At 41.8% G+C, this 27,551-nt stretch overlaps 2 protein-coding genes across 4 annotated transcripts; one reads left to right on the forward strand and one right to left on the reverse strand.

Moving 5' to 3' along the window:
* prg4b (proteoglycan 4b) lies at positions 1–7,190 on the forward strand. Its single transcript, XM_010797677.1, has 14 exons — positions 1–120; positions 215–293; positions 650–766; positions 972–1,094; positions 1,602–1,658; positions 2,226–2,285; positions 2,379–2,651; positions 3,247–4,332; positions 4,794–4,880; positions 5,070–5,206; positions 5,336–5,492; positions 5,670–5,777; positions 6,150–6,278; positions 7,059–7,190. Exons 2-14 carry the CDS (start codon positions 227–229, stop codon positions 7,166–7,168), a joined length of 2,511 nt encoding a protein of 836 aa, XP_010795979.1. The 5' UTR covers positions 1–120; positions 215–226; the 3' UTR covers positions 7,169–7,190.
* On the reverse strand, positions 7,176–27,551 carry tprb (translocated promoter region b, nuclear basket protein). 3 transcript variants are annotated; one of them, XR_800785.1, is made up of 52 exons: positions 27,395–27,551; positions 26,975–27,079; positions 26,410–26,483; positions 26,064–26,160; positions 25,848–25,951; positions 25,556–25,720; positions 25,181–25,273; positions 24,935–25,015; positions 24,519–24,606; positions 24,221–24,361; positions 24,003–24,106; positions 23,591–23,788; positions 23,404–23,511; positions 23,076–23,302; positions 22,735–22,898; positions 22,419–22,561; positions 21,892–22,040; positions 21,626–21,788; positions 21,403–21,537; positions 21,181–21,321; positions 20,791–20,959; positions 20,140–20,306; positions 19,682–19,834; positions 19,373–19,489; positions 18,764–18,967; positions 18,386–18,573; positions 18,087–18,234; positions 17,725–17,862; positions 17,445–17,576; positions 17,194–17,324; positions 16,862–17,072; positions 16,556–16,702; positions 15,869–16,067; positions 15,544–15,737; positions 15,101–15,174; positions 14,718–14,911; positions 14,259–14,549; positions 13,714–13,865; positions 13,530–13,604; positions 12,916–13,104; positions 12,642–12,797; positions 11,563–11,656; positions 10,453–10,601; positions 10,179–10,247; positions 9,984–10,066; positions 9,630–9,736; positions 9,309–9,407; positions 9,023–9,161; positions 8,504–8,625; positions 8,312–8,407; positions 8,000–8,060; positions 7,176–7,481 (listed from the first exon to the last, which is right to left on the reverse strand). XR_800785.1 is itself a non-coding variant. In XM_010797676.1 (51 exons), the coding sequence occupies exons 1-51, from the start codon at positions 27,543–27,545 to the stop codon at positions 7,432–7,434; spliced, it is 7,065 nt and encodes a 2,354-aa protein (XP_010795978.1). In that variant the 5' UTR covers positions 27,546–27,551; the 3' UTR covers positions 7,176–7,431. The 3 variants fall into 3 exon arrangements, 2 of the variants coding, with proteins under 2 accessions (XP_010795978.1, XP_010795977.1); XM_010797676.1 differs by lacking the exon at positions 8,000–8,060 and having other exon boundaries at positions 9,984–10,063; XM_010797675.1 differs by lacking the exon at positions 8,000–8,060.

A 27,551-nucleotide genomic window follows, 5' to 3' on the forward strand; every position in this document is an offset into this window, starting at 1 on the left:
TCATCACACTTTTAATTAGACCGGATCCGCCAATTAACAGGAAGTCAGCCGGTCCCTCTCAGCCTTTTAAAAGCAGCCGAGTCCAACCTCCAGCAGGACTCTGACAGAGGCTCACACAAGGTAGGTTACCTCTCCCTTCATTCAGGATTTTCAGTCATGAGCGTGAATACACTCTGATTTATTTATTCTTTATGTGTCTTATGCTTGGTTTCAGATTTACTGAAGGATGTCTTCTACTGTACTTTGTGCTGTTACTCTGCTGGCATGTGCTTTGACATTTGGCGCAGCTCAGAGTGAGTATAGTTACAGTGACATTTGTTTTGCATCGTGAAACCTTTAACTGAAATGTATCATTCACTTGATTTGAAGTTTTTGATTGAAAGAAATGTGCTTTTACGAAGCACTTTCTTGAAATGAACTGTGTGTTTTCTTTTGTTGTACGTGTTCATGTTTACTTTGTTGTTAATTATTTTCTAAAGATGGGACAAACTGTTTTTATTTGTCACCTATTCAAAAATCAATATCTGGCACAGCTTTATTATTTACACAGATGTCCTCAGATATTATTAGACCGAAGTTGATGAAAATCTTTAAAGGCACAGATGCCTGATATTCTTTTCTTTTTCCATGTGCTCTTTCTCATAAACAGCAAGCTGTAAAGGTCGCTGTGGTGCTGAGTACTACAGGGGTAACATGTGCCAGTGTGATTATGGCTGCCTGGAGTATGGAGAGTGCTGCAGAGACTATGAATCCCAATGCACCACAAGTGAGAGCTTTTCCTTCTGATAGCCCCATATAAATACCAAAAACTACTCTGGTTTCATTGTACAGTCTTTGATAAAGATTTTTGTTACTGAAAAGGTTTTCATGAAAATGTATTACCTATTCCCCAAGTTTGCTAAAACCAAAATTCTAGTATAATCAGTATATGTAGTCTCTTTGTACAAGTCTGTTGTGTTTGTGTGCTACAGAAAACTCCTGTAAAGGACGGTGTGGCGAAGGCTTCAAAAGAGGCCGTCTGTGTAACTGCGACTCTGACTGTATTAAATTCAAACAGTGTTGTCCTGATCGTAATCTGCACTGTGATGCAGACGGTAAGCCTTGTCAGCATGATTGTGTGTTTGTTTGTGTGTGATTGTGTGTTATTTTTTTGTTAACCGTGACTTTATTTTTACAGTTTCACACTCAGTAACAATATTATTATTATAGTTCCTCCGTGTAGAGGTAGCCCTCACCTTTTTTTCAGTTGTCATGCAATCATTTTCATTTGAGATTAGTACATGTGCATGAAGCGCATAGAAGCCAGGATTAATGTTGAATGGCATGTCCACCAGCATGTGAAATAGCATGCAATGCATGCAGTAATCTGCACCGATGCATTTGAAATTATTTTCTGTTTTGGATAATTACCACAGAGAAAATCAGTGGAGCAGCCAGTACATCAGCACCAGTGAAGGCTAATTCATGTGATAGCATAAATGATAACAAGCCAAAAGGTATTTTCAACTTGGCAGTACGGCGATTTTTTGTCATTAAGGATTGAGAAAACTGTTTATTACAGGGTTCACTTTTTTTTGTAACCTTTATACATTTTCTCACAGAGCCGACTTTGAATGATGCAAGTGATCCTTCTACATTCAGTGAGGAAAACCATGCAGGTGACTTGTGGAAATTAACTTTATAAATAACCCATAATCATAAAGCTATTTGTTTAAGATTGCTTAAATATGATAATGATTATAAGCTGAACTCAGTGGAATTTAAAAGGCATATGTCAGGAAGACGGCAGGAAGATGTTTACGCTGGACTGCCACACTGTGGCTCTGTTGCTGTGGTTTGCTTTGAGGGCCAAGTCTCACAAGAACAAGCCAAGACCACAAGCTGCAGGGGCCAAAAGAAACACAAGGAAGCAGTGTGGTCATGAGAGTGTGTAGGAGGGTAACGGGCACAGGCTCAGTCACAAGAGAGGAAAGCACAAAATGAATCCAAGAAAGGATCACAGAACATTTTCTTCAGGTTTTAATTCAGGGGTTCGTTGGATTAGATTGGTGGGTGGAGATACTCTTGCATCCATTGAGAGATTTCCGTCTGGAATTTCAAGACATTCAGTCAGTGATGTTCAAAAAAACGAATGCAGGGAAAATATAGATAGTGAGGATAAAATGACTGTGTCAGCAATGGCAAACAACAACATTTATATTTGATGTTGCCTCATTTGTCCATAGATGACAATTCTATTCCACTGGTCAGTCCAACATCAAATCCACAAGATGATCTTGGTGATGGTGAGCAATGATGTAATAAATCTATCTATTTTTCCACCAGTAAACTTTCACTAGTATGACATCCAGGTGTGCCATTCTCCCACATTCCTCTAGATATGTACAACCAGATTTTTCCCACTGATGAGTTTTCCAACAATGGAGTTGAGGACCCGGAGGCAGGTCCAGTCCCACAGAGCACCAGCAGCTATGAGTTGTCCACAGCTGACGTGTTGGATCAAATATCTACTGAACCCACCCAGGATCCAGACCCTCTGCCGCTCAGCACAGAAGCATTTACCACCTCCACTGAAACACAGACCACTCTCCCAGATACTGAAAAAGATGCCGATTTCAACCCCTCCACCCTTAACCCCACTGAGAGCAAGGGTATGTGACATCCAGGGATTACTTTGAAATAACAAAGAGATGACCAGAAAATTCAATGAAAACCAAACAAAATGAAGAGCCTCATTAAATGTTGTTACACCACCAGCTGTCAGAAAAGCTTCAACACTACTCGATTCATATAAATTTTGAAAGCCTATTTGTACAAAACGATTTCTTCCTCTAACCCTATTTAAAATAATAACATTGTACTGCTTCTGCAACAATGAAGTAAGGAAGAACAAGCCTCCACCAAAGTACTGTACATTAAAAAATACTTCAGTTTTTTACATCTAGTAGTTGCTGTCTTTTACTTGTTATAGGTTTGTTTCTATACTAAACAGTGATGTTTAAGACAGGTTTGAATCTTCAATTTTCTCCATGTTTGAGTAAGTCATTTGTTAAATCGTGAATGTTTATTTTGCTACTTATTTTTTCAAGTTGTAACTGCTACCTTAAACACACAATAGACAATAATAACTTCAGCAGTATACTTTACCACCCGTCTTTATAACATTAATTCAATAATGTATTAATATGCAACTTACTACCATTGATTCAAATGTAAGAATTCATAATCATGATTGTCCTCCTCCAGATGCCAGTGATGCATCCACTGCTGGAACCACAACAGCAGCAGCGGTCTCCAGTCAGCCTCCTCCAACCACAGCGCCCCAATCTGACCCTTCTCCTACAGCCGACACCCAAGAGCTCCAGGCAGAGGGACAGGCAGAGGTACAAACTGAGGATGACAATATTCTAGGAGAAACGACTGTAGCCTACCCAGAGGACCCAGAAGTTACAACCCTATCCACTGCCTCCTACACTCCTGTGGCTTCAGGATCCACAGGACCCCCTCAGAGCTCCACCACAGTCCTGGAAGACTCTCAGGGCACCACCATCTCTTCAGTAGCACTGGACCTGACACCCATCACTGAGGCAACCCCCTCAAACCCTGGACCAGATGATGCTGAGAACACAGACAGTGTCCCAACAGACCCCACGTCTTCTCTGGCAGACCCTGACTCCAGCAGTGTTTCTCCAGAAGAGCCTGGGGACCTGCCAGAGCTTGATACCCTGACCACCCAAACACCCTTGTTTACAGAAGCAGTGCAGGATGACACAACAAATGAAGATGCAGCTAGAGTAACCACTGCTGATCCGCTTGATGTTACCCCAGACCCTACTGTCTATCAGCTTGATGTTACCCCAGACCCCACTGCTGATCCGCTTGATGTTACCCCAGACCCTACTGACGATCTGCCTAATGTCACCCCAGACCCCACTGCAGATCTTCCTAATGCTACCCCTGACCCTAATGCCGATCTTCCAAATGCTACCCCTGACCTTAATGCCGATCGTCCTAATGCTACCCCAGACCCTAATGCCGATCTTCCTAATTCTACCCCAGACCCAACTGCCGATCAACTTAATGTAACCCCAGACCCTAATGCCGATCTTCCTAATGCTACCCCAGACCCTACTGCCGATCAGCTTGATGTCACCCCAGACCCCACCAAAAACACTCCACTTGAAGCCACCCCGAAGCCCCAAGACAAACCAGCTCCAAACAAGCCATCACAAACTATACCAACGTCACCTAAACCCAGCTACAATTCTGAGACTAAGCCTCTGATCCCCACGCAAACCCTCACCATAGACAATCCTAAAGAGTACCAAGCAGGTTAGAAACCTTTCTTATTTCTGGTTCACATTCTCAACAAAACACCCAAGAAAAACAAATTGCCTTAAAGATGATTTATGTGACTCTGAGAAGAGAATTTTCGTTGTAAATATTGAAATGTTGTTCCATAGGCTCTGCAGCCTTTATATTCTGGGTATTTATGAGCTTGGTTGTTTTTGACATTATCCCTCTGGGTGAATAAAGCATGCTTCAAAGCAGGGCAACATCATATTAAGTGACGGAGGTGGTTGTTAACCTACTCTGCAAATTAATCAAACACTCTTTTGAAATTGGCAAGCTCGGATACTTTAAAGAAAGAATGGAAACAAGTGCCCAGAGCTCCTGGAGCACAACATGATATATTTAGCACCTAGTAAACTCAGTTATTGCACACTTCTTTGTATTATTGCTTTTTTATCCAAAGAGATGTTTTTTCTCACATATTTTGTCCTTTTTCTCAGATGACAGCAATGATACAAATCTGTGCAGCGGACGTCCGATCGGCGCAGTCACTACACTGAGGAACGGCACCATGGTCGTTTTCAGAGGTGAGGGTCTGCCATCTGAACATTACATAAAAGCTTGTAATACTTTTACGTTTTTTGATGCAGAAAAGAAAACAAAAAAAGTACAGCTAAACATGAATAAAGAATGTACTCTGTGTATAACGTTGACAGTAACAACAATTAAGATACAAATGACTGAAGATAAAACTTATCTGCTATTTTACTTTCCAGGACACTACTTCTGGCTTGTTGACAGATACATGGTGCCTAGTCCGGCTCAGAGTATCACACAGGTGTGGGGGGTCCCTTCCCCCATCGACACTGCGTTCACCCGCTGCAACTGCCAGGGAAAGACATACATTTTTAAGGTACATTTTCTTATCTTGACATCAGTGACTGCATTTTAAAGATTTCATGGATGAGGCTATTTGGACTATAGCCTATCAGGATTTTAATTAGGCTCTCTTTTTTTCACCTGGGGTTTAATGTTTTTGCAGGGACCCCGGTACTGGCGATTTGAAAATGGTTTGTTGGACCCTCACTATCCAAAGGTTGTTCAAGTGGGCTTTGATGGGCTCCGTGGCCAAATCACAGCGGCTCTGTCTGTCCCTCAGTACCAGAGCAGGAGAGAGTCCGTTTACTTCTTCAAAAGAGGTAAAAAAAAAAAACTGCTGTTACAAGCTACTTGATATATGTATAGTCTATGTAATGCTTATGTTACTGTCATTGTAATGACCTTATTGAATGGTAATGCCTGCGAACTAAGATTTTCATCGTCAAAAGCCTTGAACCTTGAATTAATATATTTTGAAATTTGACTGTTACTTTCAGGGGGAACTGTGCAGAAATATTCCTACCAGTTGGGTGCCAGTCCAACATGTGGCAGGAAGGTCAACAATGCTGTTTACACAGTCCGCAGCAGAGTGGTCCGACAAGCAGGTATTTTAAGAATTATACTAATGGTGTTACATAAATTCTTCTTAACAATGCCATAAATTCCCTTATTTTTGTAGTCTGTATGCGAAATGACTTTGTGTTGGGTGAATATTGTCCCAGATGTACTTAGCTCATGTAAACATGTTTTATTTGAATTGCAACACATTAAATTCTCTGAAAAGGTGAGTCATGCCTTTGTGGAGGTGAAAGGTGCAGCGAGGTCTACCTTATAAATACTTTGCAAGTGGAAATAAGTTGCCTATGGAATGTTTATGGGACTGCAACTGTTAAGCAGAAGAATGGAAAAACGAATACATAAATATCCAGCAACCGTTGAACAAATCATCTAATTTTCCTCTCAACTCTTGATTTCAGTGTCTCTTTTAGGGCCTTCCATCAAAATCCGGACATCATGGAGAGGTTTCCCTTCGACCATCACAGCTGCTGTGTCTGTCCCCAGCCGCACAGAACCGGAGGGATACAAATACCACGTCTTCTCCAGATGTAAATACTTTAATATATATCTCCTTTAAACAGATTAAGGGTAATGTTTCAGTTTTATTTCAGGATATTTGCTCTAGGATCAGTCTAGTAAGAAAGAAAGTAGCCTATAGTATAGTTTTAGGCAGTGTTCCACACAAAGCCTACATTTATACGAATTAGTAAAGACAGGACTCGTTGCCTTATTTTGAATTAGCTCCTAACACAGCCTGTTAAATAAAATAGGATGAAGTAGTTTTTAAGTAGTAATTGTGGACAAAACTTCAGTCTGTCGTCTGACTTTTTGTTGTTAGCCTCATTCAGGTCAGACATGCCTAATGAGGACCATGTGTGTCTGGGTGTGTGTCAGGGTGGGGTGGGATATTAGGCAGATGTGAAGGCCATTGAGGGTGGTGTCTATTCACCTACAGCTCAAGTTTGTTTGTTATAACCACAGTAAAAGATTTAAAGGCGATGCATACTGTAATCCCTGTCTGAGTGAAAAACGGACTCAGTTTAAGCCTGCGTGATGCATCAAGTCAGGAGGGGTTTACCGTCTAGTCGTTTGTCATTTAAGAAAACCTCCAGCTATTAAGATTTATGTCCAACTGTGGCCAAAAGCTATTCAAATGAATGTTGTTTAAAACTCAAGACTGTTAAAAGATGCATGAGATTATTTTCATGCCAAATTCATGCTCACTAAAATGGAAACTGGCATGTAGATGGGTATAAAAGGCCATCCTGTAGACCTGTACACGATGTATTAATGAAAATGCCTAATGTTTCTTTCTGTTTCTTTTGCAGCCACGTCCTACACCGTGAGGATGGGTGGGGAACTTCCCGTCGTTCCTGCGCCAACAGCCAAGGAGTCACCTCAGAATAGAGATTTCTTCAAATGCCAAAAGAAAGTCTGATGAAAGATTTTGTTTTCCTATAGTTTTATTACATTCTTCATAAAAACACACTGCTCCAGCGTGGACTGATTACAAAAAGGTACTTTAAAGTACATTCAAAAACAAAAACGCAAAGCTAAAAACAACAGGCTTCAGAACAAATAAACACCATCAAAGCTGAATAAAGAATCTGAGCACGCAGATCGGAAAATGTGTAATGTGTTTCTAAAAGGGAAGGACATCTACTGCAGTCACATCCGTCGCCAAGTCCTTTGATTAGTGCTTCATCTCGCAAATCGTCTTCCGTGTAAACCCCGAGAAGGAAATCCCTGACCTGTAAGGGTAAAACGTTTTGTTAAAATTAAGCCTGCTATACTGATGTAAAGATTCTGTACAGTGGCTGTATAAAATGTAATGTTTCATCTGTTATTCTCATTAACATGCATTTTAACACACAAACATGAATTAAATGCCATGAATGAAACAAATGCTTTGTGTGTGAATTTATATGTATAGCTGTCATCAAAAAATGTTTCACTGCTAATAATGTTCATTTTAAATAAGTCAATAAGGAGACAAGGTGAGGTTGATTCAGTACTACTTTTCAACAAATTACAATCATATTTTAATTTAATACATTAATAAGTAATTATACTATATTTAGTTTATCTGTAACAGTCTGGAAATCTGTTATTTTATATCTGATTGACGTTAAATAAGGTAATTCTGTTTCGAGACATTCATATAAAACTCGGGTTAACGCTGCCCATTTTAATATTAGTTTTTTCTAAGACTGGAGAGATGAAAATGAAAACGAGACATGTTGTATGTATTGTAAGGAAGGTCCCAGACCAGAAAAATGGTGGTTGTGGTTCATGGACAGCCTTGAGCCCCTTGATCAGTCATGATTATCCTGTGGTACACATGTTTTAAACAATTTTCTTCTGCTGCTGTTATTCACAATATTAAATCAAGTGCAAATATCTAAAATACATTTGTGATGATTGATTTGAGTTTTGAAGACATTTATTTTTTCTTCCCTGATGTAGCATCTGCAAAAAAGCAATGGAGCCCAAAGCCACTATAGGCCTGGTATAGTTTTATGCTCAAAAGCAATATTTGCTCTATCACCCCCCCAACCTGTGAGTGTGCTCTCATTGTTACCTCCTCTCTTCATGCGGCCCCCACGGTGCTCGGGCCAGCGCTGCAGCTGTCTGCTTGATCCAGGTCTGGAGGGTCGAGGTGGAGCACTGCTTGCATCTAGAATAATTAAACAACATAGCAATCAGAACTGAACACTCATTAGGATCCATAAAGTGATTTTTAAATCGGCCCAGTCAGCAGACTTCAGTGTACCTGCGGAGCTGGAGGGGGGCTCCTGGCTGGTGGAGGGGAGGCTGGCCTTGTCGGACTGCTGACCTGACTCCTCCACATCCCCCTGAGAGACCACTGATTCTCCTGACATATCTCCACTGGGCCTGCAATAAACACAACACACAGTTGAGTTGGGCGATAGAGACGGAAACTTGTTTGAGTTAAAAAGCCAAGTTATAAAATATCAGTTCCTATTCTTGCAAAACATGTATAAAGATTCAAGCACTATCAAAGACTGTCCATTTTCAAAAACTGTAGGGGTCCTAGGTCCCCTCAAAAATGTGCCTATGGGAAAAAGGTATAACTTTTAAAGATGTGGCTTTTACATTTGATTCAGCTATAAATATTAACTGTGAAAAGACACAAAGATTTTCAGTAAAAGAAGATTTGCTGATAAAAGGGCAGGGGGAATCTTGCTGACTGCTAGAGGTCTGATTTCCAGCAGTAGTCAAAAAAAAGAAATGAAATGATTGACAAACAGCAGAGAGGAGTGAGCCTCACCGATCAGAGTCTGGCTCCAGGAGGGCGTCGTCTCTGTCCTCCCCTGAGCCGGCGCCTCCTGGCGTGGACATGCTCACTATGGGAACCGACTGGGAGGCGTGCTCAGTGGAGTCGGACTGAGCCTCTGAGAAGATATTTACTGGAACAGAAGCACACAAACAAGATAAAAGTTGCTGATTTTGTTAGCACTCCTAAATCTGTGAATTCCGGCTTCCTGTAAACTGTGTCGAGTACGTGGAAGAAAAGGGTGTGTCGGTAGAGGGACAGAACAGACAGAGGCGGATACCTGGTGCTGTCACTTGTAATGGTGTGGTGGGAACACTGCGTCCACCCGACTCCTCTTCATGAGGTGCTAGGAACAAGGGACTTTCAAACATCCCAAGACCTGAAGACAAGAAAAAAAAGTTTTACGCTCTGTGAAAAAAAACCACATGTCAGCATTTGATTGCTTTAGCTGTTAAATTACAGTACATGTGCCCCTGTTAAATGTATATATTTAAAATAAGAAATTAAATGTTTCGTTTTCATTCTGCATTTTCTTTTGTTTCCTTGGGGTGTTAAATGCTGTTGTACACAATCTGTATCTCTGCATGTGGTGGTGCTGTACCTCCTTGTGATGCGAGATGTGCCAGGTCAGAGTGTGACGAGCTGGTCTGAGGGCTGTCGTCTGAAAAACCAAACCTGAAGCGAGGCACACCAGCCACTTGGGAAGAACTGACAAAAATAAATAAAAAATGTTAGGTTTTAGTTATAGCTCAAATTATAAACTAAAGCAGTACATATTTAAATAGAAACAGTGTAAGAGGCAACCAACAACAACATTATTTATGCAGTATCTAATTACCCTGCAATTATAATATCTGATCAAGTAGCAATGGTTTTGTAACCAATAAAAAATATTACAGCCGTTTTTCCTGAGTGTTGTGACGTGCTTGTCTCTGTCTATGTGTGTGAGACTTACTTGTCAAGTCCTTCTGAGCGGTGCGGCACCACCAGAGTGGGGGTGCAGGGCACTATACTGTCATCATCAACAAAGAAATGCTGCTGCAACGGGAGAGAAGGAAGAAAGCGTTAGATACAAACACGCACTGAACCGAGTGAAGGTTGCCTGAACAATGTAATGGATGTACATTCTCTGATGCTTTAGAGGACTTACAGAAGTGCCCTGCACCCCGGGGGCGAGCTGAGGAACTCTTCCCACTGACTGACGACGGGCAGGGTTACGCTGTGAAGTTACATTTTACACGTGATTAACAGAGCTTTGTTTTTGATTTACACAGAGATGACCCAAGATAAATACTGTGAAAACTAACTTTTGAAAGAGTAACTTAAATATCTTAGTAACAATGTTTTCCATTTAAATTTAGTTTTCTTCTTTTCCCTACGAGGAAAGTTCTATTTATTTATTAGGAAAGATTAGTCCTTCTTACCTGGGCATGTGGTCCCAGGTCTGATGTCAGGGCGATGCTCATTCGAGAGGGCAGCTGATGTGTTGGTCTGCGTGGAGATTGGGGCATCCGAGAACCAGAGCTTGTGATAGTTTGATCAGTAGAGAAGGCCTCCATTGCATTGCCCTCAACTAAAACAACAAAAATGTCCATTTTGTTTGAAACAAAAATACATTTGATCAGTGCTGTAAGAATTCAGAACAAGCCTCCTTCAGAAAACCCAACCATTGCATTTATTGTTCAATTATAGGCACTAAGATTCAGAGTTGGAAAAGACAAATCTTGTAAAAAAAAAAGTGTTTACTTTACTTTTCAATCTAAAGCTGTATAAGGGAACGTCAATATGATTTGAGGGGATTATGAATGCTCAACAAAAAAGTGGTCAGTTATATTGGTATATCAGTTAAAGGAGTGGATTTATGAAATAGTTAAAATAAAAAAAACACTTAAAAAGGTAGGATAGGTAATTCACTTCAGAAACACTTTCTTATATTCCATGGAATGGTCTTAACATCCCGATAGTAATGAATACATGAAATGCTTTGACAATAAATACATAAACAAATTTAATCTATGGAAGCCGTGGTGCTGTAAAAAGCACGACCAGTCATTTTAGCCGGCCTGGCTAAAATAACTGGATGGCCTACCTGCCTGTCAGCCTTCCATCTGTGCACAAACTTATCTCGTGCCCCTCATTGGTCATGTGCGCATTCGTGTGTGTTGGAGGGGGGGCTCTGTAAGGAAGTCTGAAGGAAGGGGCAGATTTCTTTCAAATTCTAGCGCAATCGAGCTGGTGTCTCCATTCTTACCTACCCTACCTTTAATCTTGCTGGTTCCCTTACTGAATCAATCTTAAAAGTTGTACTACAGTGACTTTGGGCCCCTTATTGGTCTATTGTATTTCAGTAGAGTATTAGTTGAATTTATTTGCCAACACATGAAGCACTCTTCCCTTCAGACAGACAACAACAGATTACATCTTTCATAGTCATCGTCAAGTGTCAGATAACTAATTGAATGGCGGGACAGTTTGTGAGAGCATGCAGTGAGTCTGAGGTTGATGTGCGTTTGAAAGGGTTTCCTGGATCTTACAGCTGGCTGTCTGGGAATCTGCCGGCCTCTGGGTGGAGTCAGACGCCCCCAAACTTTCCTCCGTCTCCGTGCCCGGGTCCGTTACATCAGCTCCCTGTGAGAGGAGAGATCAAAAGGAAAACATTAAGAGAAACGGTGGTCAGTGAAAAGGAGAACCACAAAAACAGTTTTAAAAGTTTAACTATAATAAATAAAAAAAGTAGGAAGGACATGAAGATGTGTAAAAAAGAACAAATTAGAGGAAGCAGGTTATGGGATGGTTTTCACACACTATGCTGGCAACACACCACATACAGATGATTCATTTTGTCCCTGTATGGAACAAAGATGCCCTTCAGAAAGGGCCAAAAATTACCAGTAAAAAACACTCATACTCTTCCATATACATTTATTTAAAATGTTACAAACCTAAGCCAGGCAACAGGCAAACTTTGATTCACAATTTAAAAAAGGCAGTCCTACAAAGCATTGTTAACGAGACAGGTACGTTGGATCAATACAATCGAAATTCGCCAGCAAGGGCTAACGAGTCCACATGCTGAGAAGTGTAAAATATATGTTTTGTTCGTTGTAAAACTGTGGCAGTTCCCCAAAGTATGGGTAATACTGGAATAACAAACTGCACAAATACATATTTGGCAGGCCCATCGCCGATCATAGCCTTATGCGTCATTGTTAATGCTCGAAATGGGAATTGAATTGTTCAGCATCCAAACCTCCACACAGCCACTCATCTAGATTTAAAAGTTAAAGACTGTTAGCTGTCCCTTTGCTGACACTGTCTCATCCCACTGAACATGCACAACCAAGACAAGAGTAAAAGGCTAAACAACTAAAGTCAACACACACGCACAGTTTTAACACGGACAGAGTTACGAAACAGCGGCATAATGAAGTGACCGTGAAATGACAGTGTGGAAAAACTGAGTATGAGAGCTGGAAAAGGTACGTAAAGGTTTGACTGAAAGTGTGAGAAGGGGGTTAACACGGTGTACTGGATGTGAGAGTGTGTGTGGGAGTGAGTGTGTGAAAGGTCAGAGCTGTTGCTGTGAGTTAGCATGTGTCACGGCTAATCAGACCTCTGTGTCGTCTCCTTCGTAGGCCTCGTTGCCGTCTCCGCTGCCCTCGTTACTGTCCTCTCCTTCCTCCACCATCTCTCCGTCGTCTTCCTCCTCCTCGTCTTCCTCCTCGTCGTCTTCATCTTCCTCCTCCTCTTCTTCCTCCTCTTCGTAATCCTGCAATTAGTTGGGTGCATTCATTAGTGGCATGAAACAGAGTCCTTTTAAAATTCTGATTGCAGTCTAATGTCACTACGCATACTGTATTTCAAAATGCTCAACAGAAACTCCCTACCTGCTCTTCTTCCTCTTCATCCTCATCTTCCTGTTCTTCCTCACTTTCTGTGTCTGTTACTATGACGATTACTTCGTGCAGCAGCGGTTCAGGGGTGCCACTTTGGGACAGGGTGACCTCTTGCTCCATCATGACAGATTGGGAGCCAGCACCCTCATCTCCCTCGTCCAGTTCTTGAAACTCCTCCGTCTGCAGGGCGGAACAATGAACACTATGAACACTATGAACAACATGCATTCCACTCATTTAAAACTGTACGTTAAAAAAACAACTCTTGCATAAAAAAATTATACATTAAATATCAACATGTATTAATCATCATTTCATTCAGCTTGAACTACTCCTGCACGTTACACTGCATTTCATTCTCTCATGGTTTCCCAGAGAGATACGATTTCATTGTAAGACTAGAGCTAAAAATAATAAATATGCTGCAGCCTAACCACTCCAATGGCAGGAAGTGTTAAACACATACGGAAAAGACAAATGTTTCCAACTGAGAGAAGATGCTCCGTCCACCAGAAACAATGTTAAAATAACATTATGACATACTAACAACATTATTACTATGAGATATTATTAAGGATGTCTTTGGGATGTGTTACTACGCCTACCTGGCTTGCTTCGGCACCATCTTGACTGTCTGTTGGCACCTCAGCCTCAGCACTGTCCCCGGCCAGCACCTCCTCCTGTGGGGAACACTTCATGAGGGCCATGACATCACTGTGCTAGTTTTCAGATGAATAAAAACAAAGAAAACATGCATTAAGATCTCTATATTTGACCCCCCCTTCTCACCTCTGGACCCACTATCTGGATGATGCGTAGCTTCTTAGGTATGGGAGCCCGGGAGGTATCCTCCTGGGTGGAGTCCGTGTCAGTGAGCATGGTGGTGCTTTCCTCCTCCTCCCGAGGCCTCTTTGACATGGAGCTTCCTGGCGTTGCTGAAACTAGAGATAAGGCATGAATTTTGTTTAGATTTATCTCCACTGAGAATACAACTTTTTTTCTTTTCAAAAGCAGTAAAAAAAAATGTTAAACCGTTAACTCGGTGTGGCTCAGACTGGATTGCTGTACAGAAATGTGGGCCTGCAATCTATTTTATTCTGTTATCTGTAGCAATTATGAAAAATAGAATTAGTTTCCAATATTGTAAGACAGTTCCAAAAAAGTGCATTTTCATAAACTTAATCAACACCACATTGAACTCTTGTCTCTCTTTTGTTTCTCATCAAAATGTGTTTTTTCCCATCCTACTATCTACATGAAATACATCAAATTATAAATACTATTCCAAATCAAGCTACAATCAGCACAATTTAAAAGAAAGTACGGTTTCTCACCAGTCCCAAACACAGAGGAGCTAGAGGACGTTGAAGGCCATTCAACCTGCGAGCTAGGTGTTGCCTCGATGACCACGGGTGGTGGCTCCTGATTGGCTGGCTCTGCATGGCTCACGCTTTGTTGTTGAGTTGGTTGGACAAAGGCTGTGGCCTGCGTCTGGGTCTGCTGCACATTCAACATGGGGCTCGCTAAGGTGGTCTGAACGTTGGGGCTGGAGGAGCGCACCGAGCCGCTGGCGCTGCCGTACACCGTCACATGCTCCACCGGGGGGCCCTCGCTACTCTGCATGGCTGTAGAGGAATTACATTAGTGGGAAACATAATTTACTTTTCAAATCGGACGAAACAAACTCGCAGGGAAAAGTCCTTTGTTAAGTTATACATTTACAATTGTTGATGCTTGTCTTTATGGGCAATGTTACTTTGGTTATATTCCAACATTGGAAGCTTATGTCTTACCTTCCTGATTCTCCACCTGTGTGGTTGGCATGACAGTAGCCGTGGGTGTTGGCGTGGGCACAGTGGCTGGGGTAATCATGGGCCGGATGCTAGCTCTCGGAGTGGGTTTGTTCCCAGGATTGACAGGCTGCTTGCTGCCTGTCGCCACAGGTGTGGGCTTAATGTTGGCTGTTGGAGGCTCGGATGTGCTGGCACTGACAGACGCAAAGATAAGGATATCAATTATGACTTTACTAATGTATGCATTTACATTTAAAAATAACAATTAAAAGCAGGTGCACTTCAGAGCATCCCAGAACTCCAACTGTGTTAATTTCTACACTCATGTTGCATTGCAGGGGAAACGTATCATCAATTATCGGTTTGAAATGGTCATATCTTACCTGCCCCTGTCTGCCGCTGGGGTGGTCTTCAGACTGATCTGTCTCTGTTCTGTGCTCCTCTGCTGTTCCTGGGTCTAAATAATCAGAACAGAAGGGCAAAAGTAATGATGGAAACCAACAAGGAGCAGATGTACAATACAGTATTTTCACAAAATGTGCAACAATGTCGCTTGATATGCTGCCCTGGTAAAAAATAAAAAAGACACTGCTGGTTCCACTTCTATTCTTGACAACCTGTTTTTAGCATTGGCCTGCATTTGTTAAGAGAAATGCTTTTATAAGTAACATATGTTTGTTTGTAGGAACCTGCATTGAATCATGACTGAATGTTTCCCCAAACATTAGGGAGTAAAACATTTATCCAACAGCCAGATTGGCTCAACAGTATCTGCTGTGCTGTTTTAGTACTTCCGGTTAAATCAAAAGAAATAGTGAGAGCGTACCTTGCTGGGCCCCGCCTCGGCCGGCTCGTCTCTCTGCTCCTGTCTCTCCTGTTGGCCTCGCAGGTCTCTCAGCTCTCTCTCCTGTCGACTCAGACGGCCCTCGTATTGAGACTTGAGAGCGCTCACTCGCACCTCCAGCTCCTCACGCTGTTGCTTCAGTTCTTCATTTTCCTTCTGAAGCTGGTCTTTGGAGTCTGGACGTAAATCATTTGGGTCTTAGATTCAAAGTAACTAAACAAGCAACACTAGAATAGTGGCAAATATAAAGAGGAATCTATAAAATAAGGACATTTTCATGGTTGTAATAAGAGGAACACCCTCTCACTTGTGAGATGGTTGATCTTCTGCTTGGCATAAACGATGGCCTTCCTGGTCTTGTCCTCCTTCTCAGTCATCTGCTGCCTCAGCGTTTCCTCCTGAGTGGATTTATCCTGCAGCTCCTGCCTCAGCCTGGTCAGCTCTGCCTGCAGCCTGGAGGCCTGGTCCTGGGCGTTTCGCCCTTCAGTCTCACGCTCCGTAACCACCTGAGGCCGGACAGAAAGACAAGATACTAATGTAATGTGTGCATGCTGAAAAGACAAGCGTATCGGGGGTGTCTACGGCCAAAATGTTGTTTTACAGAGCCGATACCAAAAAGATATCAAGAAGGCCGAAAAGAATTTACATTTGCAGTAAAATTGAAAAAGAGACCAAAAACTCCAACACAAAAAGTAATCAAGATTAGTTTGAGCAGATGTTTAAAGCTGCAGAAGACTTTTAAAGCACTGCACTTTTTTTTTACTTAAACAGAAAAATAGCAACTTGGACAATAATTCAATTTGACAAATGATTTTTGTTCGATCCCAAGTACTTTGTTAATTATGTTAAATATACCAGCTATAAGCAGTCAGTTAACAAACTGATAACAGTGAATGATAAGCATGGCCTCCAACTCTGACAGTTGTCTTCTTTAGTCTTTAAACTTCAGAATGGACAGTTCTTTAAAAAGATAGGCTGAAACTTCTGGGTTAACCTTGTTGATGTTCTCCAGCTGCCCCTCTAGCTCTTTGGTCTTTGCTTCAGCCTGGCTCAGAGAGTCTCTGAGGCTCTGCAGCTCCTGAACCGAGGCCTGACGAGCCTCCTCTTCTTGGGATGGGCCTGCTGCCGCCTCAGCCACCAACTAGAGAAAACACAGTATGAAAGATAAATTAGAATGCTCACATATGGGTGTGTTTTAGATAAAAAATGGGTTGAAACAAACGTTACAACCAGGTCCTTTTTGCTTAAACCTCTGGATTACAGATAGAGGCAGTGAGATTAAGAAATACCGAGTGCTCACCTTGTCATGTTCCACCTTGAGTTCATCATACTGAGTCTTGTAGCGACGTCCAATTTTCTTGACCTGAGTGATAGTTCGCACTTTCTCCAGGAGTTCCTGTTTCTTGGCCTCCACTTCTTTCTTCAGTGTATTCCTCTCTTCATTTATTTTAATCATATTGTCACGCAAATTCTGTATCTGGCTTTGCAGAGACACTGTGAGAGTATTCGTCCTATAAAAGAGAAATTGCAACAACAAATTGTTAAGTGGCAAAAAAAATGACTGGTAGAGTTGAATCATTTGGACAAGGTAAACACTTAGTTCAATAGCTGCATCGTGATACAGTGTCTTACCTGGCAACCTCTACTTTGAGTCGGGTACTCTCCTCAGTGAGCTGCTGAATGCGTTTCAGATGTACCTCCTTCTCCGAGTGCAGACGCTTGTACTCTTCTGGATCCGAATCCTTTTGCTGGCTCACCAAATGCTAAGAGAACGATTGACAAGACAGTAATTAGAAGAGAATCTACTCTCCAAAGAAGGATATATTTCTCCCCTTCTTACAAGCATCATTTACAGTCTTTCTCCTTCTTCTCTTTTCACTGACCTGGGTCCGAGCTTTCCAGCGCTTGATGTCCTCTTCCAGTATCTTTTTCTCCGCCTGCAGCATGCCACTCTTCTCGCTCAGCTCAGAGTTGGCCTGCTGCAGTGGCATGATGTCTGACTGCAGCTTTTGTAACTGAAACACAGAGAGATCAGTTGAAACAGTTGGAGTTTCACTCAGGTGTTCAAAAGTTTGTAAAACCATGATTATATCCTCCCTCATAACTGAATAAAGCGGAGTATAATAAAAGGAATGACTATAATATACAAAATGTAAACAATACTTTTGCTTGGGTTTGTTGAAGTTCCAGCTCCATCCTGTTCTTCTCCTCTCTCAGCATCTTGTTGGTCTCCATCAGGATGCTCATAGTTTCAGTTTTCTTCATCAGCTCATCGTGCTGCGCCAGGGTCTTCGCTGTGACCTGAGTAAGATTAGAGTTGGGTTTCAGATACAGGTTGTATTTCTATCTCACATTTGAGTGGCCAGGTTAGACACAGGTCTCGTGTATTTTAAAGAAAACAGACCAATAAAATGTCCTAAAAGAGATATTCTCATTCTTGCAATTAAAAACACGAATTGTCTGGCAAAGAAAAGTAAAACAAGATATTTTAGGGGAAAGGAGTGTCAGTGAGATCACAAACAGACCTGCATCCTCTCCTTTGCGGCACTCAAGCTGTCCTGCATCTCCTTCAGCTCTCGTTCCAGGTGCTCCACCCTCAGGCGGTGACGCAAGGTCTCCCCTTGGGCCACCTCAAAACGAGACTCTGCAATCTCCTTCTCCCGACGCACAAACCTGGGAGAGAGCACAAATTGAGAAAAAAAGTGAAGAACAACATCAGAATAATAGCCTTTGCATGGCATAACAGCAATGTCCGAACTCTATGCTTTATTTATTTTTTATGTTGATTCTAAAAATCAAAACACAGATTGGCGAGGTGCGTTACCTGAGAATCTCGAGGACTTGGTCTTGAGATTTGCCCTCCTCAGTCAGGGAGATGTTCATGGGACTCTCATTGATAGCACGTTGCAGAGTGTCGGCCATCTTCCTGCTCATGGTCTGGATCTGCTCATGCAGGAGAGTGTTCTGCTTCTGCAACTCATCGTGACGGCTCTCCATCTTCGCCATCTCCTCCTGTAATAAGCGCAAAGAAATGAGGAATGAAAATGTAACGGCCAATTTCTAATACTAATATGTGGTGGAGCAAAAAGCATGGCCCCTAAAACTATGATACATGTTTTAGGTGGGCTTATTAAATTAAAAATAATTGGAGACTATGCAATAGATGTCCCTTTGATCTAGTCTTATCCGGTCTGGTCGTCACCTTGATGATCTTTTCCTGCTCCTCCCAGGAGACCCTGGCCTCCAGCAGCTCAGCACCAACCCTCTGGGATCTCTCGTCCAGCTGCAGGCGGAGCTCCACGGCCTGCAGGGCTTGAGCCTTAGCGACCCGCAGAGCCTCCACGTCGGCCGCATGCAGCAACATCTCCTGCTCATACTTACCTTGGGCTTCGGCTGCCAGCTTAGCCTTGGTAATGGGGAAGAGGATTTGAGTTCATCATTGCATGTTATATCATCTTGTTGCAGTTGCTGTACAATAGAAAATGTAGATGCACTATCAGGTGGAAAAAGCTAAAATCTCTTCAAAACTCAACAGGTGGTGCTGCAACGTGCCGAACCAAAAAGGCTCTTCACTAACAGACGCAGAAAAATAAGACCAATACAGATTTAAAGGTTTGAGGGAATACAACATGATGTAAAGAATTCCTGCTTTTAAATGATAGTTGTACAAAGTTTATGAAATCTTCTTATGTAAAATGTAAGGGTAAAATGTAGGCATGAGAAGATGTGGTTGATTTAAGACGGTTTCTAAACATATTTGAGAAAAGAAAGTCTCATATTCCTTCCTGTTCATCTTCTAATGGCTTCTTACCTGCTCCAGGCTGTCTTGCAGAGCTTGTTGCTGCTGAGCTTCGGCTACAGCCACGCGCTGCAGCACCGCCTGGTGCTCAGCCTGGGCACTGCTGAGACTCCTCCTGAGATTCTCCATCTAACAGACACAAAAAAAAACTGAGAATGAACGGTGTTCTTTGCATAATGTGAATATAACTGATCACCAAAAGTGCCAGGAGGATCAAACGTAGTGACGGAAGAACTGATGTGAACAGATGTTTTTGTAAATCTGTAGCATTGAGACTTAGTTTGTGTCAAATGTGCTAATGCAATGAGATTGTGTATATACCTGTTCCTCCAGAGAGGCCAGGGCTCTTCTCTTCTGCTCCTCTGAATTGTGCTTCTCTTTCTCCGCCTCCAGAAGTTTCTCCTCCAGCTTTTGGTGCTGCTTCTCAGCCTCCTTCAAACGGGTTTCGATGGACGAGCGTGCCTGCTCTGTCACCTGGTCATTAGGCATGCACACATTTTAAATGTTATAAAGCCAGCAATCATCTTTTGATCAAAGATACATGAATATCTGCTTGTCAACACATTTTTAAACTAACTGAGTGCGTACAGTGTGCAAAAATGTTGTCTTTATATATAAATTATTTTTATATTTGTGCCAGAGCATTACCTATAGATTTGATTCCCATCACAAATATTTATGCATACGTTATATTTAAATAATTTAAAGTGTTTTTGCTGTGGGTGTGGTCAATGGTGAGGAGATATGGAACACTGACAGGCTCTCTGTTTATTGAGTACCTTTTTCTCTTTGTCCAGGGATTCCTCCATGCTCTGAGCCATGGCTCTGTACTGCTCCATGCTGGAGGTGGCGGCCCTGAGGCTCACTGCCAGCTCCTCTGCTTGGGTTTCAGCCAGCCGCAGGCGACCCTGTAGCTCCTCTCGGTCTTGATCTGAACCTGGTAAGCCTGAAGTCAGGAAGGATCAGAGACAGACGTGTTTGACCGCAGCATCACGAGAAACAGCACAATACTAGGGGGTTTGTGCCTTAAACACACTAACAGCAACAACAACAAAAGTGTGGCTCAGATGTTTTATAATGACTAAAAATGTGTCTCTTTTATTCGTGTACTGGATCCCATCTAAACAATAGTGAGACCATACCATCCTTGCATTCAAAAAAGGAGGTCAAGTTTAAAACTTAGTAATTTCCCTTCAACAATCAACAGTGCCTTTAAATACAAAAACTAACATGTAAAAGATGATTGTAGAGTACAGTAATTACACAAAAAGTGACTTAATGCGAAGCCATTAACAATTAGGCTTCCAATGATGTTGACATTTGGCTTAAATCTTACTGGTCATGGGATGTTATTACAACCGTATTGATTCCCCTGTGTATTGGGCTGTTGTGTTGCACAAATATTCCTGTATGTGTGTGTTTGTGCCGACCTCTGAGAACAGGCGTGGATGGGGAGCTCAGGGAGTGACGTGCTTCGCTGCTGCCGAGTTGCATTCTGAGGGTTTTGAGCTCAAACTCTGCAGCGTTCAGCAGCTCTTTGGTCTTCTGGTGTAACGGAGCCTGTATCTCCAGCTGCCTCTTTGCGTCCATCAGATGGATCTGTGCATGTGGGACGAGCGACATGGAGAGGTAAGTGAACTATTTCATTTTGCCATTTGGATCTGGTTTGACAGTTGTTGTTTTTTTATTTGTAAAGGGTGTGTGTTCAAGATTAAAACAGGCTGCAAGTGGTTCCTTAAACACAGTAACGTCTAAATGACTATGGCAGACATTGTTAGTTCGTATTTCAGCAGAACACAGCCTTTCAATGGAATCCTTACCTCCTGGTTTCTGCTGAGCAGGTGGCGCTGTTCCACCTCGTTCTCCAGCCTCTTCTGCAGCTGGGAGATCTCTCGTTCCTGCTTCTCCAACTGGTCACTCAAACGCTGACGTGTATCAGTCTCTGAACGCTCAAGAGTGGCCTGGAAGCACAAAGAACTTTACATTTTGGACTGTTTGTGTGTGTTTGAGACAACACGTGACATTTCATACTTCTATAATACCTGTATGGCATGGAGGTTGGTCATCAGCATGTTCTGGCTCTGTTGTTGGCTCTGCAGTGACTCCTTCTCCTGATTCAGCCTGGACTCCACCAGCTTCAGCATGTCTCTCTCCTTACGCATGCTCTGAGCATGGCCCTGGAATTAGAGGCAGAGAATTCTCGATGGTTTTATAATTCCCCCAATAATGTTGAACACATAAAAGGTTGCTGGAAAAAAGACAAACCTCAGCCATGGATAGTTTCTCTTTGGCAGCTCTCAAATCCTCATTCAAAGAGTGTATGGTCTGCTCGTGCTTCTGTGCGGCAGCAGCCGTCTTCTGTTCTTTCTCTCTGAGGGAAGCAATCTCTTTCCTGTAGCGCTCAACATTGTCCTGCAGCATCTCATACCTGATATATTGAGAAATACATTGTTTTTAGTGCTGTCTTTTGCATTATTTATACAAAATTATTGTTGAGTAAAATAGATTTTTTTTTGTTCAAACTAACTTACCGCTTGGAGGCAAACTCCAGCTGAGTGGATATCTTGGCATTCTGGGAGTGGAGGTCTGAGAGCTGCTCCTGGAGCTTCTCGCCCTGCCCAGTCACTAACTTGTCACTCTCCATGCGCTCCTTCTTATAGGTGGAGAACACCTCCTGCAACTACAGAGCCAACCAGACACCTTTACTTTAAGTCAGCAGAGTCTAGTAGTTGAATAAATATTCATTGGGGAAAAACGCACGTTACACCGGACTCTAACCTATTCATATAGGACTGCTAGCAAAGGCAAAGTGCATCAGTAAAAGGAAATCGGGGTCTGCAACTGTGGATTTATAACACTGCTAATCCACTGAATTACATGATCTGATGATTTGCTTTCTTAGCGTCAGTGCAACACGTGCAGTGGGTGCTTGCAGTAGGTGACAATGTCCATAAATGCTGATCCACAAATAGCTTTGCTATGTCCAATGATAAAGATACAGCAGAAGCTAGCTGTAAAGACTGTTGCAATTATTAAAAATAGGGATGCGTTTGCTCACCTGTCGCAAAGCTGCCTTGGCTTCTAAGGCTTCAGTAGAATCTGTTGTCATGGAGACAAGGGCAGTGGGTGTTCCTGAGGTGGGAATGGCTGCCGGTGAGCGTCCGGGGGTGGAGGTCAGGAAGAAATCCTCAGGTGGTGTACCTTTAGGAAAACACTCAGAAGTTCAGCAAAATAGAAAAACATCTTTATCAGCCTTTGCCATCAGACCAAAAATGCTACTTTTATTTGCCTTGAACCAACATTGTAACAGTAAATTGCTATGTACAGGATGTATCGTCAAGTATGTCAAGTATATCACTTGGTGTATCTCTGACCTTGCTGAGGGAAGCTGAATCCTGTTGCCTGAGCCAGCAGCACACGGTACATGTCCCTCTGCCTCACGATGGACTCAGTCATCTTTATCTGTTGGCCGCGTTGCTCCCTCAGAGACTCCAGCTCTACCTGGGCTTTACCCAAACTCTGCTCCAGTTCACCACGCCTGTAACAGATCATCTTTCTTAGCCTTAGCCCAGTCCTAAGCACTCTTGTTCTTAAGCATTCCTTTTCCCCAAATTTGATCAGTAGCAAGACATTACCAAAAAAAATCAGTTACCTAACCCTCACTTCTGTGAGTTGATTGCAAGAAAGAAAAATAAATCAGCACAGTGTTACGTACTTGCTTCCAGAGGTCTCAATCTCCTCTTTCTCCTGGGCCTCACTGAGCTCCCTGAGGGCCACCAGAAGACGCTGGTTTTGCTTCTGCAGCTCCTCCACACCACGGAAGGTCACCAAGTGTTGGCTGATCACTTCTGATGTGCTGCTGACATCAGCTGAGCTCCCATCGTCCTCATGAGGCACATAGTTTCCACGAGCCTCTTCCAGCTCGATGAGCAGCACACGCACCTAGAAGAAAAGATCAAGACAGGCAAGACAATAAGGTATTGGAGAAATATGATATTATAAAATGCATGCAAAATAAGTGGGAGAAGAGAGTGAGAACCCACTTGCTTAGCCATGTCTCCTAGCTGCAGTTCAGATCTCTGGTTGTCCCTTTCCAGAACAGACGAGCGTTTGTTAGCTTCATCAGCTTCCTTCTGCAGACGGTGAACTTCCTGTAAAAAAAAAAAAAAAGATATCGTGTTATGGGCAGAAGGTATAATGTGAGGCAGTCACAGTGTATCATTTACTCACCATAACAGCGTGCTCCAGCTTAGCAGAAAGGCTTGTCACCGACTTTTGCATGCGCTCATGTTCATCCCTCTGCCGTTTGAGGATAGGGGCTTTGGCTTCCACTTCCTGCACAATGTCATCCAGGTACTTGTTGACCCGTTTGTTCTCCAATCGCTCCAGCTGCAGATGCTCCTGGCTCTCCAAATATGCTGTATACAACTGAAAATGCAGATGCCATCGAAGTAAGTAAAAATGACCAGTAAATACAAATAAGCTCAACGCTTTCATCGTGAAAATAATCTATAGAATGATCAACATGCATTAGTATTTGAAATCTATTGTGGTAGTTTATTGTACCTAAATGATTCCCAGACTTATTTCCAAATTCTAATGTTAATAAAATAAGGTGGTATTTGAATTTAGTATCACATACCTCTGTCAGCCTCATGCCAGGCTTGATTTTGGACACAGCAGCTGCTGTTGGAGACATTGTTGTCAGCTGTTCTTCTGATATCACAGATGCTGAACTAATAGGACCTGGGCAATCAAAAAGTAGAGGAGAGATCACAGGTCATTTAAAGAAATCCCCTACAAGGAGTGATTTTTGCTTATTTTAAAATTCAACCAAGTACAGCAATCAACCCAACAAACCTCTAAGTGTGGAACTTGATAGCAGCTCGTTGGTATTGTCCAGCTCTTTCTCGAGAACCTGGATCCTCTCATTTAGCTCAGCAACACTCTTGTCTGTGGCACCATTCATATCCTGCAACTTCTCCTCAAGAGCCTGGTTGGCTGTGGCAGAAAGTGAACAGTGAGTAAATGTCAGGGAATACCAACTGGAAGTTAAATTAAAAGATAAACCATTAAGCTTAACAACAAATGTAAACTCTCTCCATCTCAGTAGAAGGCAAATCCTAAATAATGTGATAATTATTTTAAAGCTTTGCACCTTCTCCAGCATCCTTCAGGAGTTTATGCAGTTCCTCCACTGCCAGAGTCAGCTCGTCACTTTTTGCCTCAGAATCCGCTGCTGCTCCCTGTCACCACAACAAGAGGGTAAGAGTTGGCAAAAATAATACTAAAGTGTAAACCATATTGTTCATGGTTAATATAAAGCCTGCTAATATAACCACAGGTGAAAGAAATATGCAACCTTTTTTGTTTAAAGCACTTTGTTTCATGTGAAAAAATAAGCAATGTTTTGTACAAACAAATCAGCAATAAGACATGATGTGTGCTGAATTAATCTGGAAATTAGAAATAGTGACACTACATGGACGTTAATTGAACTTAATCACTGATAGTAAAGGCCTTGGTGTTACAAAAGCCCAAGCCAGATCAGCTTGCTCTCATGCGTATACATACCTTGTATAGATTGGAAAGCTTAATGTTGGCATTCAGCTCATTTCTGTACTTTTCCTCCATGGTGGCTTGTTGTTCCTTGACCTAGAAAAAGCAAAGATCCAGTCAAACAATTAAACATGATTAAAGAGCACAACAATACTTGTCAGTTTGTCGCAGAACATACAGAATGACAAAAAAGAAATTCCTGTTTCTCTGTAAATATAAGACAGGATGAAATCTAGGCTGTAGGAAATACCATACACATACTTCTCTTAGTTTGCTGACCATGTCCTCGTTCTGTTTCTGAAGTTGTTCATTTGAAGACTTCAAACTGGCCACTTGGTCTTTGAGTCTATTCAACTGAAAGCCACAAGCAAGACAATGTATTTAGTAATGACCATAAGAGTTAAAATGCTTAAATTAACACAGGGGCAGTAGCGTTAGGGATGCAGCTATAACAACTTTGTTACATATATTTTAATGTAGGTGATTGGTCAATAGTTGGTAAATCCCACCCAGATCTATGTGTAATGTTGTGATTTGGAACAAATGGCAAACTCTCAAGCCAACTTTATCATCGTATTTGTTGTCTTCATGTCATTCAGCTTTATAAACATTTCATGTAAATAGAAAGAGACATGCCTCATCTTCCTTGTTCTCCAGGTTGCACTTCAGCTCCAGGATGTCGTTTCCCTTCTGTCGGGATAGGGACAGCAGTTCCTCACTCTTAGCCTTCAATTCCCCATTCAGCCAAGATGTTTGGCCATTCAGCAGCACCTTCTCTTGTTCCATACGCTTCTCCTTGTACTGTCATGACAAAACACAACAACATTTTTCACTTATAGGTTTTGTTTAAACTAATAGATGTTCAAAAAGCCACTTCTTCAGACAAATTTGATGTGAAGATATTATTTACACAAAGAAAATAACTTACTTTGATGTTGACTTCAGCCGATTCAAGTTCATCAAACTTCATCTGCAGCGCCATCTTGGAGGTGTTGACCTCAGCCAACTTATCATTGAGATGCCTGAAGTCATCTGATGGGCACATTTGGTACAATGTTAAAGTGAAGGTTAGTATTTACGGAATACGGACATAAATGAAAGTTTTGACAAGTGTCTCTAGACTAATTCATCTGTCAAACCATACCATTTAAATGCTCCACTTGTAAGGACCTCTTCTCCAGTGTCCTCAAAAGCTCTCGCTTTTCTGCCTCCAATTCCTCTTTGGCTTTTGACAGCAAAGTCTAAGAAGCAAGAAGCATTTTTCAACCACTGTGTGTCACTTAAAATGTATATCTGGAGTTTTGGTGACATTGAATGAGAAAACTAAAAGTGTAGACAAACAATGACTTTACCACAAAACTAATTCTAACAAGCAAGTATCACGACATTTGTTGTAGTTTGAGTTTATGAGAGAAATAAAAGTAAAAAGTTAAGAAACATATAACCAACCAGGTATGTGAGAAAAGCATGGCTGTGTTTGTTTGGCTTACCTGCTCTGATGACAGCTTCTCTTGCGAAGATTCATATTCCCTGTTCTTCTCACGCAAGCTTTTAACATCTTCCACTAAAAGTGGAGGTTTGAAAAAAAATAAAAATGATAAAGTCATTCAAAAGAAACAAGACAAGTTAAATCTGTATTGCAATAAGAATGATTTACTTTATGAAAAGCAGCAATACTGCAGATGTACAAATACTCAAGTAAAAGTATTGCTTTAAAAATTGAACTCAAGTAAAAGTAGAAAGATATATTAGCATTTAAAATACCAAAAGGAAAAGTACCCGTTTTGCAAACTAGATATTTTAAAACTATTTACTTTATACACTACTGGGTAGCTTAACCTATAATAATATAATATAATGTGTGTCAAGTAATTTTTTGTACCAATAACCCTACATATGCTTAGTAACAAGTAACTAAAGTCAAAATAAGTAAAAGTATAAAGTAGTATGATGTGGAAATACACAAGTAATGTAAAAACCTCAATTTCTTACTTAAGTGCAGTAAATGTGCTCAGTTACATTACTGTACACCACTGGCCATAAGTTCACTCTTACCTTGCTTGGCAAACTCATCTTTGAGTTTAAGATGTTCTTGAGTCGTGGATAAACATTTTTCTTGGCACTGAGCAAGTTGTTTCACTTTTTCGAAGAAGTGTTGCTCTGTAATGAGGGAGCAAAAGCACGAAACGTTAAACCGTTATGTACTGTTCTATGTAATGTTGACGTTAGCTAAGTAGGTTAGCCAACGCTAGCATTAGCATCTAATTGTAGTAACTGATAACTGGCCGTATTGCATTTGCATAGCGTTGTTTATATATTCCCAAAGCCATTGAAAAACGGCATGGTGTCAATGTGTTAGTAGGCTAAGTTCAAACCAATAACTTCAACTTTCATCAGACCAGGTAAAGATATGTGTGCATGATGAGCACACTACAGAACACTCGCACCACTAGCTAACACCAGGCAAACCCTTACCGCTGTCAACTCGAAACTGTTCTTGTTGCGCTTTCAAAGAATCGATTTCATACTGCTGATCCGAAAAAACCTTCTCGAGCTTGTTTTGAACCGTTTTTGGTAGCTTTGAAATCTCAGAGGGTTCCAACTCCTGCAGCAGCAGTGCCGCCATTTTTCC

This window comes from Notothenia coriiceps, unplaced genomic scaffold, assembly GCF_000735185.1.
Source record: "Notothenia coriiceps isolate Sejong01 unplaced genomic scaffold, NC01 NC01_scaffold00038227, whole genome shotgun sequence".
NCBI lineage: Eukaryota > Metazoa > Chordata > Actinopteri > Perciformes > Nototheniidae > Notothenia > Notothenia coriiceps.

What these genes read in the sequence shown, in the direction of transcription:
- prg4b (XM_010797677.1), top strand. Translation starts at nt 227, where the DNA reads ATGTCTTCTACTGTACTTTGTGCTGTTACTCTGCTGGCATGTGCTTTG. An exon ending in CAGTGAGGAAAACCATGCAG is followed by an intron (nt 1,659 to 2,225) that starts GTGACTTGTGGA and finishes ATTTGTCCATAG; the next exon opens with ATGACAATTCTATTCCACTG. An exon ending in CACCATGGTCGTTTTCAGAG is followed by an intron (nt 4,881 to 5,069) that starts GTGAGGGTCTGC and finishes TTTACTTTCCAG; the next exon opens with GACACTACTTCTGGCTTGTT.
- tprb (XM_010797675.1), bottom strand. Translation starts at nt 27,545, where the DNA reads ATGGCGGCACTGCTGCTGCAGGAGTTGGAACCCTCTGAGATTTCAAAG. An exon ending in AGCAGGAAAAGATCATCAAG is followed by an intron (nt 18,574 to 18,763) that starts GTGACGACCAGA and finishes CGCTTATTACAG; the next exon opens with GAGGAGATGGCGAAGATGGA. An exon ending in ACAGGTGGAGAATCAGGAAG is followed by an intron (nt 14,550 to 14,717) that starts GTAAGACATAAG and finishes ATTCCTCTACAG; the next exon opens with CCATGCAGAGTAGCGAGGGC.